Source organism: Sus scrofa, chromosome 7, assembly GCF_000003025.6.
Source record: "Sus scrofa isolate TJ Tabasco breed Duroc chromosome 7, Sscrofa11.1, whole genome shotgun sequence".
NCBI lineage: Eukaryota > Metazoa > Chordata > Mammalia > Artiodactyla > Suidae > Sus > Sus scrofa.
The window spans coordinates 9,652,352-9,667,221 of NC_010449.5; the positions used below are offsets into that span (position 1 = coordinate 9,652,352).

A 14,870-nucleotide genomic window follows, 5' to 3' on the forward strand; every position below is an offset into this window, starting at 1 on the left:
GAATGAGACTCTTTCAGATCTAGTCCCTGGTCGGGAAAGCCTTGGGCCTGTGTGATATTTCTCTTTCTGCCCCAACTTGATACCTGATCCATTATTAACTGGAGTTCCCGCTGTGGTGCAGTGGGTTAAGGACCTGACCGCAGCAGCTTGGGTCGCTGCAGAGGCCGCAGAGGCCCGGGCTCAATTCCCAGCCTGGTGCAGTGGGTTAAAGGATCCAGCCTTGCTGCAGCTGCAGCATAGGTCGCAGCCGAAACTTGGATTCAATTCCTGGCCTGGGAATTTCCAGATGCTGTGGGTGTGGCCATAAAATGTTTTAAAATTTAAAATTAAAAAAAAAAAGTCCACTGTTGGAGAGAAAGAAAAGCAGGAAGGTGTCCATTTCATCCTCGAACCAGAAATCTGGTGAAGGCGCTTCCTAGTTCCCCTGCCGCCTCATCCCTACTCCTCTTCCTTAGCTTCTGAAGAACTTGCTGTCGCTGGGGCCCCTGATTGGACTCTTAAATGTGAAGAAGCTAAAAGCTTCCGGGGAACTTGTCAGGTTCCCCGAAGGGAGTGCTTCTGTCAGCAAGGGTTGGGGGGGTTGGGAAAAGAAGCAGCCCTGGCTTCCTACGGGCACCGCCCCACGTCTCGCCTCCATCAGAAACAGGGGCAGTCCCCTTGGGATGGGTTTCTCTCACCATCCAGAAAGATCCTGAAGACTTAGAGGAAATTTCTTGTGTCCAGCACACCTGGGGGCTCAGGTTCAGGGCAGCAAAGGGCTTTACAAGTCGTTCCACGGTTCCCTCTTCCTAACGCCCCCTCTGCCTTCTCGTCCCCTCCCAGCAGCTGCAAATTAAAAGAAGTAGGACCACGTTCAAGCAGGGTCATCATTTCACAGTTTCAGACCTTTTCAGAAAGGAGCTTAATGTTCCTGTTTTCGTTTGTGTTACTCTGCTGCGTTCTGGAACTTTGTTTTCCTAAATAGGTTTCTCCTGCTCTTTTTAAAATCAATCATCTTTTCTCAAATGATTTTAATTTTTTCCATCATTGCTGGTTTACAGTGTTCTGTCAGTTTTCTACTGTACAGCAAGGTGACCCATATACGTATATGCATTCTTTTTCTCCCGTTATCACGCTCCATCATAAGTGACTAGACATAGTTCCCAGTGCTACACAGCAGGATCTCATTGCTTACCCATTCCAAAGGCAATGGTTTACATCTATTTATCCGAAATTCCCAGCCCCTCCCGCTCCCTCCCCCATGGCATCATTAAACCAGAAATGTTTAGCGGGATCCGAAAACACCCTCGAACAATGTATTCTGAGATTTATTGTCTGAGCTTTAAAGCATTGGACGCATCACTAAGGGTGCAGCGGGAGGAGGCTGGGTGGGGGCGGGGCTTTGAGAGTCTGGCCTGAGTTCCGGCCAGCCTGCCTGGCCCTATGGGTGGCACTTGCTCTTGTGAGACACTGGGCCCAGCTGAGCACATAATGAGCTCTCTGATGGTGGCAGCAGGGTGATGACTCCACGGCCCCTCCCGGCCCCTCCCACTTGCCTAATGGGGTTGTCTTGGTACCCACTGCCTGAGAACTCATGACCCTGGGTTTGTAAATGGCTTTGAACTAAAGGTATAGATTCCATGGGTGGTAGCTTGGGCCCCTGCCCCTTCAGAGGGACCTGAGGGACACAGGTAGATGAGGGTGCCGTGCTCTGACGCAGGATGCTGACCTTCGTGGTCCAGAAGGGGCCCCAGCGGAGCTTGAGGCCAGGAACCAGTCAGGAGGAGGAGGAGGGCTGGCCCCAAGCAAAATGTGTTGGGGGAGAGGCAGTGGGTTTGAGCGACAAAGAGCTGGACTGTTTGTGTCGCTAATTAGCCATGCACATCCTCATTGCCGAACCCAGGGCAGTAGCCTCCGCGTCTTTGGGGCCCCTCCGGGCCCTCGTGTGCCGGGAGTCCGTACATTTTGCCCAGGTGCCCTCCTGCTGCCTCCTGGGCACTCACTGTCCACCCCAGAGCTCGTCTCCCCCTCCCCCACCTGCAGAGGCAGCCGTCTGGGGCGCCCTTCTTCTGGGTCTGGCTTTGGCCTCCCACTGTCTCTCTGCTAGACTCGTTCATACGAAGATAGTAACGGCTGACTGGTTTAATGGGATTTTGTCCAAGAGAAATCCCCATTTTTAAAAGGCACGTTGGGACGGGGAGGGAGGGAGGACCTTTCAATCCAGACGAAGGAGCTCTTGTGTAGGGTTCAGGGCACAGTGGGGCCGCAGCAGGAGGTGGGCATCTCTGGCTCTGCCCCCATCCCAGATCCTGATCCCCACAGGCAATCACCGTGACTCGAGTGTGCCCCTGAGGCTGTTGCCCGAGGGCCCGAGCTGTGATCTGAACCGTCTAGCCAGAGGTGTGAGCCGGTGGTTGCTGCTGTCGGGCTGGCAAGGAGGGCCGGGGAGACCCCACTTCTAAGTGCAAGGAGGTCCCTCTTTTCTTTTTAGGGCCACACCTGTGGCATATGGAGGTTCCCAGGCTAGGAGTTGAATCAGAGCTACAGGTGCCAGCCTACACCACAGCCATAGCAACGCCAGATCTGAGCTGCATCTGCAGCCTACGCCACAGCTCACGGCAATGCCAGATCCTTAACCCACGGAGCGAGGCCAGGGATCGAACCAGAGTCCTCATGGATGCCAGTAGGGTTCGTCAACTGCTGAGCCACAACAGGAACTCAGGGGGGTCCCTCTTTTAAAGATCTGTCCTGTGCCCACACGTGGTAAGGTAACAGATTGAAATGTAGCTGACAACAGAGATCTCACCACAAAAGAACAGGTGCCCGGGGCCCTCTTCGTGCAGCCTGTGCCAACGTCAGCTTGCAGTGGTGTGCCCTCTCTCATGCTGTCCATTCAGGAGAAGAGAAGCAGAGGCATTGGACCCGGTTAACTAATGATTTTCTTCAAGCTAGACAATAGCATACTGCTCCCCAGGCCTCCATCCCAAGGCCCGGGAGGACAGCGATGGACCCAAGGTCATCCCGTTACTTACTCGGGCCACGTTCCTGCCCTCCAGATCTCTGCTCCCTTCCCCAGACCCTCTTACCTTGGGAGCTTCCCACATCCGCTAAGTCACGCCCCACAGTCAGCTGAGACCGGTTCAGCTCCAAAGTCTGCTCTCCTAAGCCACTTCTTAAAAGTCTAAATGCAGGCGATTGTACCCCACACCGCGGCCTCCCACATGCTCTGTGGACTTCTTGGAAGATTCAGAGAATTAATGGAATCAGGGCTTGTGAAAGGTGAGCGTTTTGAAATTGTAGCCTTGCCTGGGCATCGGCTGGGCTTCCTTCTGTTTCTGTGGCAGGGAGCACCCCCACCCCCGCCAGGGGATGGTGGGGGGCCCTGCCTTCTGTTCCATCCATATGGGGCACCTGTTGCCAGGGCTACACATCACAATGAGTCCCCTTCGATCCCTGTGAGGCTTGAGGCAGGGGTGAGTGAGGCCCGAGTCTTGTCCAGAGAAGGAGCCCTCCCCTTGCCTCCCCCGGGGCCTGGGTTGCCGTGAACAGCGCCCCACTCTTTCAAGACCTGCGTCCTTGTAGCCCCACTTCTCGACCTCGAGTTTCTGCCTGCAGACTTGAGACCCCACGTGAAGTAAAACAAGGTCACCCTGCCCCCCACCAACTTGAAATCGTGCAGGCATTTTGCAAAGTGTCCCCACGGGCAGAAGGGTAGCCACGGAAGGGGATGGGAATGCCCCCCCTTTTTTTCTTTTTAGGGCCACACATGCAGCCTATGGAAGTTCCCAGGCTAGGGGTCAAATTGGAGCTGCAGCTACCAGCCTCCATCACAGCCACAGCAACACCGGATCCTCAGCCCACTGAGTGGGGCCAAGGGTCGAACCCGCATCCTCATGGATACTAGTCAGGTTCTTAACCCACTGAGCCGCAGCAGGAACTCCCCCTCCTTTTCAAACTATGAGCTGCTTGGCCTGGAACCTGCAGAGGTTCAGTGGGTGTGCATAACCATGAGTGAAACTCAAAAGCATCTTAAATGTTTCTTTCAGCTCGGAATGAACAAGAGGAACAAGAGGAGAAAAGAGAGATCAAGAGGAGGTTAACTCGGAAGGTGAGATGGTTCTCTGTGCCGAGCTGGGGCGGGAGAGGGGGCCGCCCACCCACCTCTCCTGTGCCCTCTGTCGGCCTTGCAGCTGCCTGGCCCAGTGGAAGTGACACTGGTGGTCCCGCTCCTCGGGGTCAGAGCGTATGGCTCTCTGGACTCTCCAGGGGCCGGTGGTCAGCCCAGCTTCATGACCCTCGGGCCATTTGGCTGGTGACATCCTGTGTTGCTTGATTTTGTGACACTGACCTGCCCCCACATGACGTGATAGCAGGTGCATTATACTTTCAGTTACAGTGACTATTTTGTTCCTAAAAAGTCACGGTAACCCCATCAAGCAGTGAGAAATTTATTATCAAAATCAGCAGGTCAAAGATAGCAGTGCGTTTGCTATGACCCTGGGAAGGTATGATTTTTCCTTGTCTCTCTGAAACTACTCCTAGCCTATTACCTAAGACTGGTTTGAGTTCGCTCTGCTAAATCCAATTTGAATTACTGAGTTAGGAAAATGCCAAAAGTACCGATAAATCTGATGAGACTGGTCACATTCAGAGTGGGGTGGCCCTGGACAGGTACTGAGAAATCTAATGACCATGTTGGAACAGCACTTTGAGAAGAGTCAGAAAGCTAGAATTTATATGTATTTTTAACTCCCGAAATAGACGGCTTGGCAATGTGCTATAGACCCACGTGGATCTAATTCTATGCGTGCCCTCTTTGTTAATAAACTCTTATTCGAGGCTATTCTTGGAAGATGTGGACACGTTTAATTAATTGATGACTCAGAAGATCTAATACTATTTTCTGACTAGAGTGTTTTTAATCAGCCTCCTGCAGTGACCATCTTGAGAGAAAGATACTCAAAGCTTAGAGACAGTTAAGAGACCCATTAAAATTAATTTTTTAAAAGGTTTATTAATGGACTCTTCTGCCTAGAAATACAAAGGAAGAAATCCAAAGATCTTAAAATATCATGCCAATTATTAAAGTGACAATTTGTGTTTCTCAACACTTTCTTGCCCGTAGAGCATGGCAGATGTCTGGTGACAAGCCAGATACCATCCCAGTTAAAAGGAGTGGGATAAGCAAAGTCCTGACAGGCCAGTGACAGGCCGGTGTCCCCCGGTGGGAAACTCAAACGAGAGCTAAGGGACCTCACTTCACCCAGGTCCCCTCACCGCAGTCAGCCCTTGGGGATACAGGACATCCCTCTTGAGCCTGAGAAGTGAGGGGAACCGGCAGTGGTTGGGGGTGGGGATACAAAAGCTTGTTCTGTGTCCTTAAATGACAAGGGTGCCAAAGAGAGATGGGTAAGGCCCCCTCGTTTCTGATATAGAAAGGCCTAGATATTCAGAAACAATCTTTTTTTTTTTTTTTTTTTTTTTTTTGTCTTTTTCTAGGGCTGCACCTATGGTATATGGAGGTTCCCAGGCTAGGGGTCTAATGAGAGCTGTAGCTGCTGGCCTACACCACAGCCACAGCAATGCAGGATCTGAGCCGCATCTGCAACCTACACCACAGCTCACAGCAATGCTGGATCCTTAACCCACTGAGCGAGGCCAGGGATCGTACCCGCAACCTCATGGTTCCTAGTCGGATTTGTTAACCACTGAGCCACTACAGGAACTCCAGAAACAATCTTTAATCAGATTTTTTTTTTAATGTCATTGGAGTTGATTGCTGCAACCCCAGAACTCTCCTCAATTTTAAGGTTTCTTGCTAAAAATCTAGTAAGAGGACAGGATTTGGACATGCACTTAATTATCACCTCTTTGAAAGGAGTACATGATTTTGCAGGGGAAAACGTGACTAATTGCAGAATTTGGCAGGAGGGAGAGAGAGAAGAGGGTTTTACTTCCACACCCTCCCCCCCACCCGTGAGGGGTGGGGACCCCCCAAATACCATCATTTTTGTAGGTCTTCATGACAGGGTAAATGCGTCTTTCTCCTGGTTATCTTGATTTCCTTCTCCCAGGAAAACAGCCTTGTAATTTCAGCATCTGCCCTCCCCCGGGACCGGGACCGGGACCGGGACCGAGACCGGCTTGGGGAATTAGAAGCAATGAGCTGGAGTGAACTGTTTATAAGGGAGGGACCAGGAGCAGCTTTCACATCTGGTCTTGTGACACGTGGAGCCGGCCAGCGGGTGGGAAATCCACGTTGCCTCCTGTTTCTGGGCACAGTGTGTTCCTCAGGAGCCCGTATCACACCAGGACCAGATGCCAGGGATGGTGGACGCTTTGCAGCGGCTTACTCACAGCCTGAGGCTCTGCTCAGTGCCATTCTATTTCATTTTAAGGCACTGAGAAAGATCAGACAGAGTAGCGCATGCTTATACCCACAGACTAGTCATTTTCTTCAGCCATTTGAGACGAACCTAAAAAAATTACATGCTTTGTTTTGTAATAAATGTGTCTTCCTCCCACTCCCCCCCACCCCAAAAAAAATTGCTAGGTAGCTGGCTGGATGGATGGAAAGAAGGGAGGAAGGAAGAATGCACCTGCTTCAGGTTGTATTAATAGTGGAACTTGGGCCCCAGCTTGAGCTGTTGTTGAGTATTTGATATTGTTCAGAGCCGACCTCTTGTTCTCTCTTCACTCCAGAATCTTCTACCATAGGCTGTTAGTAACATCCAGCTCAGGATCTCCAGAAATGTAAAGGCGAAAAAGTCCATGCCTAACCACTTTTCTCGTGCCATGGCACACTTAGGAAATACTGCGGTTCCTCCAACACACACCTTACTCATCCTTAGAAACGCAGGCTAGGGTTTGGCAAAAGCGGCCCTTGTTCATTCTGGAGAATGGCTGTGTGTGTTGTAACACAGAACCAAGCTCCCCGCACTCACATTGTGGCGTCAGGAGAGACCACCATTTTTGTTTTTAGCAGTCCCTGGGTTCCTGTGACAGACCCCCACTGATGCCAAAGCATCCTATCCTGGAAAAACCAGGGCCACCTCGGGAGAGACTGGGGCCACGCAGAGGGAACTGCGGAGTCTTAACAAGCGGCCCGCTGCCACAGCCCAGGAGGGCTCTGCTCCCCGTATCTTTCCACCCTCAGCCGGGGGGAGCTACAGGCTGTTTGGTCCTGCCTGGAGCCTCGCAATTCCTGCCACCACTGTGCAATAGCAGCCAGGCCATCATCTAATTATGCTCTTCCCTTGTAGGCCAGTTGGCAGCAAGCGGAACATTCTGGCACCAGCCAAAGGTTTATGGCAGCTGCGTGATACAGAGTCAAAACAGCCAGGGTGGTTTGGATTCACTTGTGTTTGTTTTATAGGCCTTTGTGGTAAGAGTCTATCTGACTGCATCTTCTATTAATAGAATTAAATACAGTCTAGGGCTTAGAGAAACGTTGCTTTTGAATAACAGCAGTTGAACACGAATTGACAGCATCCTAAAGAGCCACTGTACTGCTCCAGAAGCAATAACCCAGGCGACAGGAGGAGATAATAGAAACGGCAGCCAGATGTTGTTCAAGTGCAGAGTGAGGGGGTGCCGGTGGGCAGCGCAGGAGATGGCTGAGCACTTACTCATTTCAGTCCCTCACCACCGACCAGCCCCAGGGCCTGTCCCGGCTCTGCCTTGGCATCAGCACAGCTTAGCTTGACCTGGGAAGCCGCGCCCTTCCTTTGATCTCCTGAGGGGCAGCGTCTCTGACCTCGTGCCTCAGCATATTCCGTTCCTGCACACGCCACTCTTGGCACCTGCACTTTTTTGTGTCTAAGACGTACCCACATGGTATCACAAACCCGTCTTGCAGGGAGCACAACGAATGACACACTCATGTGGAGTCACAAATCCAGAATAGTCCAGAAGCATGGGGGACGGTTTCTGCCACCTGATGGCATTGGAAGGACAGGTGGGGGTGGAGCCACACCCACACGGAGGACACACTGCTTGTCCAGCCGAGACCCGGCAGCCTTCCGAAGAGGCAGCCTGGCTGGCGGCCTCTCGAGACACCAGGCTCCTTCCCCGGCAGCCCCAGGGCCGCCCCTGGGCTCTGCCCCTCACGCGCGGGTCAGGAGTCGGGGCCTCTCGGGAGGTCAACCCGCGGCCGGTCCGAGTGAGCCGAAGCCCCCGGGCTGACCGCCGCTGTCTCTCGCCCCGCAGCTCAGCCAGCGGCCCACAGTGGAGGAGCTCCGGGAACGGAAGATCCTCATCCGCTTCAGCGACTACGTGGAGGTGGCCGACGCTCAGGACTACGACCGCAGGGCCGACAAGCCGTGGACCCGCCTCACCGCTGCCGACAAAGTAGGCCCATGGGCCCCGTGGGGGCGCTGGCGCTGGGGGCCCCGGGCCCGTCCCCGAGGGCGCCAGAGCTGAGGGTGCCCCGGCTTGGAGGAGGCACGGGACAGGCGCGCTTTTTCTCTCCACTGGCGCAGAGATCTAAAGGGACCTCTGCTTGGGGATCCTTTGGGATTCTAACGCAAGCACCGAGGGGACTGGAGGGCCAGAGCCTTTTAAAAAAGAAAGTAAGATAACAGCTATGTCCAATATTGTGACTGATGATAAGGGGACTCAGGGGACCTTCCCCTCGAGGGTCCTGCCTTGGCCCTTCCATTCGTGGGCGGTGGGCTCCTTACACGTGATACAGGGGGCGTCTGGAGCCTGGGCACAGGGAAGCTGCTGCGCTTTGGGGTGGGGGGAGTAGGGAGCTGATGTGGCCAGAGGCCCCTCCCAGAGGCTGCCTCCCACGTGGTCAGCTGCCTCCCACGTGGTCAGCCCCCAGCCCCAGGAGTGGACCCCTCTGCTCTTCTCTGTAAGTACAGCCTCACCTCCTCCCTCCATAGGTGAGCGGCCCAGGAGCCTGGTTCCCCCAGGCTGGGGTGTCACACAGATGGGACTAGAGGAAAGGCCCAGGCTCCCCGCTCTTGTGTTGGATGCGGGAACTCACAAACACCCAGGGAAAGTACAAGTGGCCTCCATGCACCCCACCCCCCACCCCCGTGCTGACGTTCCACACACCCGTCAAGCAGGAGCCTGTCTGGTTCCTCCCAGGCTACGGGAAGCAGTGCCCGCCCTGCCCAGTGCTGCCTAGCAGGCGCTGAACATGTTTAGAATTTCAGCCCCTGGAGTTCCCGTTGTGGCTCAGCGGGCTAAGAACCTGACATAATGTCCATAAGGATGCAGGTTTGATCCCTGGCCTCACTCAGTGAATTAAGGATCCCGAATTGCTGTGAGCTGTGGTGTAGGTCGCAGATGCAGCTTGGGTGTGGCGTGACTGTGGCTGTGGCGTAGGCTGGCAACTGCAGCTCTGATTTGACTCCTAGCCTGGGAACCTCCATATACTGCAGGTGTGGCCCTAGAAAGAAAAAAAAATCAGCTGCTAAGGAAGAAGTGGGTTTTCTCCAACCCCCAGCACTTCTGCTGCCCTCCCCCTCCTCTTGGTCTGATTGCCCCACCCCGCCCCCTCACTGCAGCCACATCTGGAAGGGCGGGGTCATTTAGATTTATCTCATGCAAATTTGAGGTTATTCAAAACCCATTTCACGCCCTGGATGGTGAAATAGTCAACAGTGCAGCCAAAGGACAAAGGCTTCAGAAATCAGAGGGGAAGCGGGGGAGCTGGCCATCTCCCCTGGCCAGGGAATGTGACCCACCTGTTCTAGAAGTATCCATCCTGAGGCATCAACATGGCTCTGATGAGCTAGATTTACCTAGGAAGATGAGAGGCTGACCTGTCAGTGTGTACTCGGGACCCAAGGGTGGGGGCCCTCCCGCTGCCCAAGTGGACCAGCTCTGGGCAGCATCCCACACAGAATTGTTGGCAGCTTAGACTGGGGGAGGGGATTCTCCGTAGCTTCGACAGCACAGCTCAAGTCATTTTCTCTCCCAGGGAAGGAATCCATTTTACGCACTGATTGGGCTTTGTTGAAAGGAGAGATGGTTAGGAAAGCAGTGAAGGGCAAGCTCCTTTTCCTCTGCTTCCTTTGTCCATTCATGGGCGTCTCTTCCTTCCAGGCTGCCATTCGAAAGGAGCTCAATGAATTTAAAAGCACTGAAATGGAAGTTCACGAATTGAGTAGACATTTAACAAGGTGAGTATCAAGTGGGGTACTTTCCCCCCTCAAATTACATTAACCCTGGGAGTTCCCGTTGTGCCACAGTGGTTAGCGAATCCGACTGGGAACTATGGGGTTGCATGTTCGATCCCTGGCCCTGCTCAGTGGGTTAAGGATCCGCGTTGCCATGAGCTGTGGTGTAGGTTGCAGACGCAGCTCGGATCCCGCATTGCTGTGGCTGTGGCATAGGCTGGTGGCTACAGCTCCGATGAGAACCCTAGCCTGGGAACCTCCATATGCCACGGGAGCGGCTCAAGAAAAGGCAAAAAGACAAAAAAAAAAAAAAAATTACATTTACCCTCATCCTAGACTATCCCAGCTGCTTCTGGAGGATGGGGGGGTGCAGGTGGGGGGGTGAAGACAGCTCAAGGTGAGGTTCCACCGTGGTTACTGACAGCAGGGGATGGAGCCTGAAAGGCCCAGGCTGCAGGCAGCCCTCTTAGTGCCTAGTTGTTAACTCATTCAACTCAAGATCTGATAAGCGCCTGACTACCGACACGGTGGGGTTTTATGAAAATGGAAGCTGAGGAGGAAAACACCATTGCCAATTTACCAAATGAGGTTAAAAAATACCAAACCAGGAGTTCCCGTCGTGGCGCAGTGGTTAACGAATCCGACTAGGAACCATGAGGTTGCGGGTTCGGTCCCTGCCCTTGCTCAGTGGGTTAACGATCCGGCGTTGCCGTGAGCTGTGGTGTAGGTTGCAGACACGGCTCAGATCTCGAGTTGCTGTGGCTCTGGCATAGGCCGGTGGCTACAGCTCCGATTGGACCCCTAGCCTGGGAACCTCCATATGCCGCGGGAGCGGCCCAAGAAATAACAACAACAAAAAGACAAAAAAAAAAAAAAAAAAAAAAAAAAAACCAAACCAGGGCAAGACACCAAATCCACATGCTGCTTCCAGAGCGGGATCGGTCCTGTGATTCCATGTCACTCTACCGGAGGGTGCTGTGGGCTGACCCTGGGGAGACTAAAGCCGGGAGAGATGAGGTACAAAGCCACAGGCCTGGGCCGTCAAGGAGCCATTGACTTAATCCTCCCGCCTTCCTCTTTTGCTGAAGGTGTGGAGACAAGGTGGGAGTTTCTGCCTTGCTGCTCCATCCTTACCCCTTACCGGGGCTCTTGGCTCCTGGGCGCTCCAGTGAAACTACTCCACAACCACCAGTGAATTTGGTGGCCCCACGTTCTTGGGGGCATTCGGTGGAGATTCTTTTGCCTCTGGCTGGAGATCTCAGGCTCCCTGTCACTGTCGGGAACAAGGACTCTGCAGATGCGAAGCTCGGAGTGTCACGCCCGAGCCCTCTGGGCGACCCTCGGTCCTGATTGAATTGTTTGTTTTCCTAGATTTCACCGACCTTAACCGTTGACCTCCTCTTGAGTGCTATGCCGTCTTCAAAACATAAATTTATAAGAACCATAAGTGCTGGTATTTATTCACTTCCCCATTACGATGTAAATCTTCTGAACTGCCTTTTTTTAAAAGAAGAAGAAGAAGAAGAGGAAACACAATCAGGATTCCGCTTGCAAATACTCGATGGTTCCGGCGCCGTGGCCAGACCTGCTGGCACCACCGCTGATGATGGACTGAGCCCCAGCCAGGGCCGGGCCGAGGGCACCGAAGACTTTCCGGCACTGGGAGCAGCCCCGGGCCGCTGCGGCCAAGCCGGCAGGCACCGAATTCGTTCAGGCTCCGGCCGGCGAGCCTCTGCCTCGAGAGTGTCTGGCACCTGAGTCCAAAGAAAGCTGAGACAGTGGCTCTGGCCTGGGATGACGGTACAAAGCGTGCGATCTGTTTGGCCTTCGAGACACGGCCAAACACCCTGGCCCGGCGTGGCCCCCAGTGGGGCAGCTGCTCTTCTCTCCCTTCAGCCCCCGTGCGTGCAGTGAACAAAGGGAGAGCCCTTGGCTGGGGGAGTGTGGCGGGGGCTGTCTGTCCGGAGTGTGTGTGCTGCAGTCATGGAAGGCTGCTTTAGGAGAGAGGTGTCACGCAAAAAGCCAGATGTCATGGGGGAGCTTAGGGACACCCACAGCCAGTGCTGTCAGGGTGGTAGCACACGTGGGAGCGCACAGTCCCTCTTGAGGACATAAAGCCTGGGGTGACAAACTGCTTGGCTGCTGTCCTTGGTTTTCTCTGCGTGACCCCAGGGCTGGTGAGGGGGTGGCGTGGACGTGAACGGCCTCTGAAGGAAAGACCCAGGCGTGCAGGCCCAAAATCATTCCTGAAAGACTGGCCCTCCCAGCCGCTGGGGGACTGGTCCGCTTGGGCCACCCAAGGGCCCTCCAGGCTTTCTTTGCGCTGAGGAGCATCTGGGGAGAAGCCCCAGGGTGGGGCTTGTTGTGCTGTATCCCCTCTGCCCCCCACTTCTCAGGGGAGTCCTTCCTCTCGTCCCTGATGCTGCCGGGGGAGGGGGGGGGCCTTGATGCCTCTCTGGCCATCCGCCTCGCTTGGGACCCCAGGAAAGCAGTGTGGACAGGACTTGTCGAGGGTAGAATGTGCGTGGGGAGTGGGGGATGACTCCGCCCCCAGCTGCCCCCTTCCCTTTCCTGAGCGTCGAAGCCACCAGGCCATCTGCAGTGAGCTTGACCTCCCCACCAGCGTGTTGGGGGAGGACTCGCTCCCCACCACGCAGGCCCAGGATTTAGCCAGATACCAGCTTGGCCTTCACCAAAAGAAGTTAACTGGCCCCCATGTCAAACCGGGTGGGATGGAGTTACTCTGGGGACGCATACCCCTCGACAAGGCCGGGTCCTTTCCCGCAGGCCCTCGCAGCTCCTGGGCCAGCATCAGCCCATTGGCCTCGGGCCATAATCCAAGCCATGCCCACCCGCCGGGGCACGGCTGTCTTGTGCTCACCTGCCTGGTCCTGGGAGGATGCCATCACCCATCCTTTTCCCTCTGAAAGTCCCATCTGAATGGTTACCGCCGTGGGTAGAGGGGGTTCAGGGAAACAGGCCCGGGAATTCAGTGTGGTGGTGACACTGTCGTCCCGAAAGGCAGACTCGTACTTGAATCTGTGGGTGTGGTGGCGAAGGAGGTGGGGCTCCTGTGTCACTCCTTGGCAGCGGCGGGTACACGTTCCAGGCCCCCCCAGTGCCTGCCTGGCCAGGATCTGGGTCAGAGCGGGTGGCAGCTTTCCCCCCCAGCGGCTCACCATGGCCTGGCCCAGGAGCGAGTCCACGGCCTGGACTCCTGCCCTAGAGGCCGGGGGCTTCTCTGCTGGCTTTGGTTCCACGGCCTTCCAGATTCCCTGGGACCATGACGCCTACATCAAGCCCCTGCAGCCCAGGTTACCTGCCCAAAGCACCCGAGGCTGGCAGGCCCCTTTGTGCTTGGAAGACACCCAGCAGGGCTTCTCCTCCTCTTCCGGCAGAGCAGTCTTTTCGGGAAGTAACTCAGGCAGGTGAAGGGTGCTCTGTCCACGTCCCCACCCTCGAGCCGGGCTCTTCGCAGCCCCCTGTAAGCCCCCCGGCAACTTGCGCAGGGCACAGGATGGGCCCTCTGCTCTCTCCTTCCTTCCTTGAAATCTTGGGGTCTGCATAGCAATGCATCCAGATTTCCTTTACCACAGAGGGCAACTGAAACACGTGTTTCTTTCCAAGATGACAGTTTGACGTCAGAGGGGGGCAAAAAAGAGGGGCTGGATGCGTTACAGCGCATCCCTTTTCTGCAGAAGCTACATCTGAGCAAAACGGTTTAGCCTGGGCATCTCAGTTCCAGTAGAGCCTTTCGGCATCAGAAAGAAAAATGTGCCATTTTTCAAATCAAAACGTTTTCCTCTCGAAATGAGCCACTGCCCCAAACGCTCCTCTCCACCCAGGAGACCGCCAGTGGCCGGCTTGCTCTTTCGAATCCGCTGACAGGCTCTGCCCCAAAGACCCTCAGAGCTCTGTACACCTTTCGCCTTTGTGTCAGATGAGAGAAACCAACCAACGTGACCGTGGATGTGGTGACAACCCCCGAGCTTCGCTTTTCCCCCGCTTCCGAGTGTGTATTTATCTTTGCCGAATGAAAAGCGTGGTGTGGGCTTGGTGAATGGAACGGTCCGGCTCTCCCCGCGCCGCCCGTGGGCCAAGGCCAGCTTCAAGGACTTTCTCTTGCCCACCTGTCGGCCGGTCCCCACACCGGTTGCTTTTGCCAGTCGCTTCCCGGGTGTCTGTAACATAGTCTGTCGTTGTAGCAGGGCGCTGGCCCGTGTTCTCCTGTAACCGACGCTGGCTGTATGAGGAAAAGCGATGTAAATAGGATACGAATTCAACTGGATCTCTACGGCCTGGGTTTTGTACATACAGAAACTGCATGGTATTTAAATTATTGTTTGTCTCTGATGATGTATGCAGTTTCTTTAAAAACAAACCAAAAAAAAAAAAAAAAAAAAAAAACCTCAAAAAAAAAAAATCTCCTTGACTCCCGTGTGTTCTTTCAACCACCAGTATGGAAAATACTGAGTGTGCTGGGGTCAGGATCGGGGTGTGGGGGGGCTTTATGTGCAGCAAAGGAGCAAGAGATCCGAGCACCCAGAACCGCCGCATTTCTCTGGTATGATTGGAGAAAAGGAAGGATGGCTGCACATAAAGTAGTTTTCCAGGTAACTTTTATATATGCCAAGACATTTTCTTACAGACATCTGAAAAAAATCTCTCAATGGGGAGTTCCCATTGTGGCTCTGCGGGTCACAAACCTGACTAGGATCCATGAGGTTGCGGGTTTAATCCCTGGCCGTGCTCAGCGGG

General features: G+C 54.3%; 1 protein-coding gene across 16 annotated transcripts in view; it reads left to right on the forward strand.

Moving 5' to 3' along the window:
• PHACTR1 (phosphatase and actin regulator 1) overlaps window positions 1-14,535 on the forward strand; it is a 561,465-nt gene extending 546,930 nt beyond the window's left edge. For all 16 annotated transcript variants that reach the window (XM_021099752.1, XM_021099751.1, XM_021099756.1 and 13 more), the window contains 4 exons: window positions 4,026-4,087; window positions 8,188-8,328; window positions 10,039-10,115; window positions 11,484-14,535. In XM_021099752.1, the coding sequence (XP_020955411.1) occupies window positions 4,026-4,087; window positions 8,188-8,328; window positions 10,039-10,115; window positions 11,484-11,499 (296 nt within the window). In that variant the 3' untranslated portion in view covers window positions 11,500-14,535. The remainder of the gene's footprint in view (window positions 1-4,025; window positions 4,088-8,187; window positions 8,329-10,038; window positions 10,116-11,483) is intronic.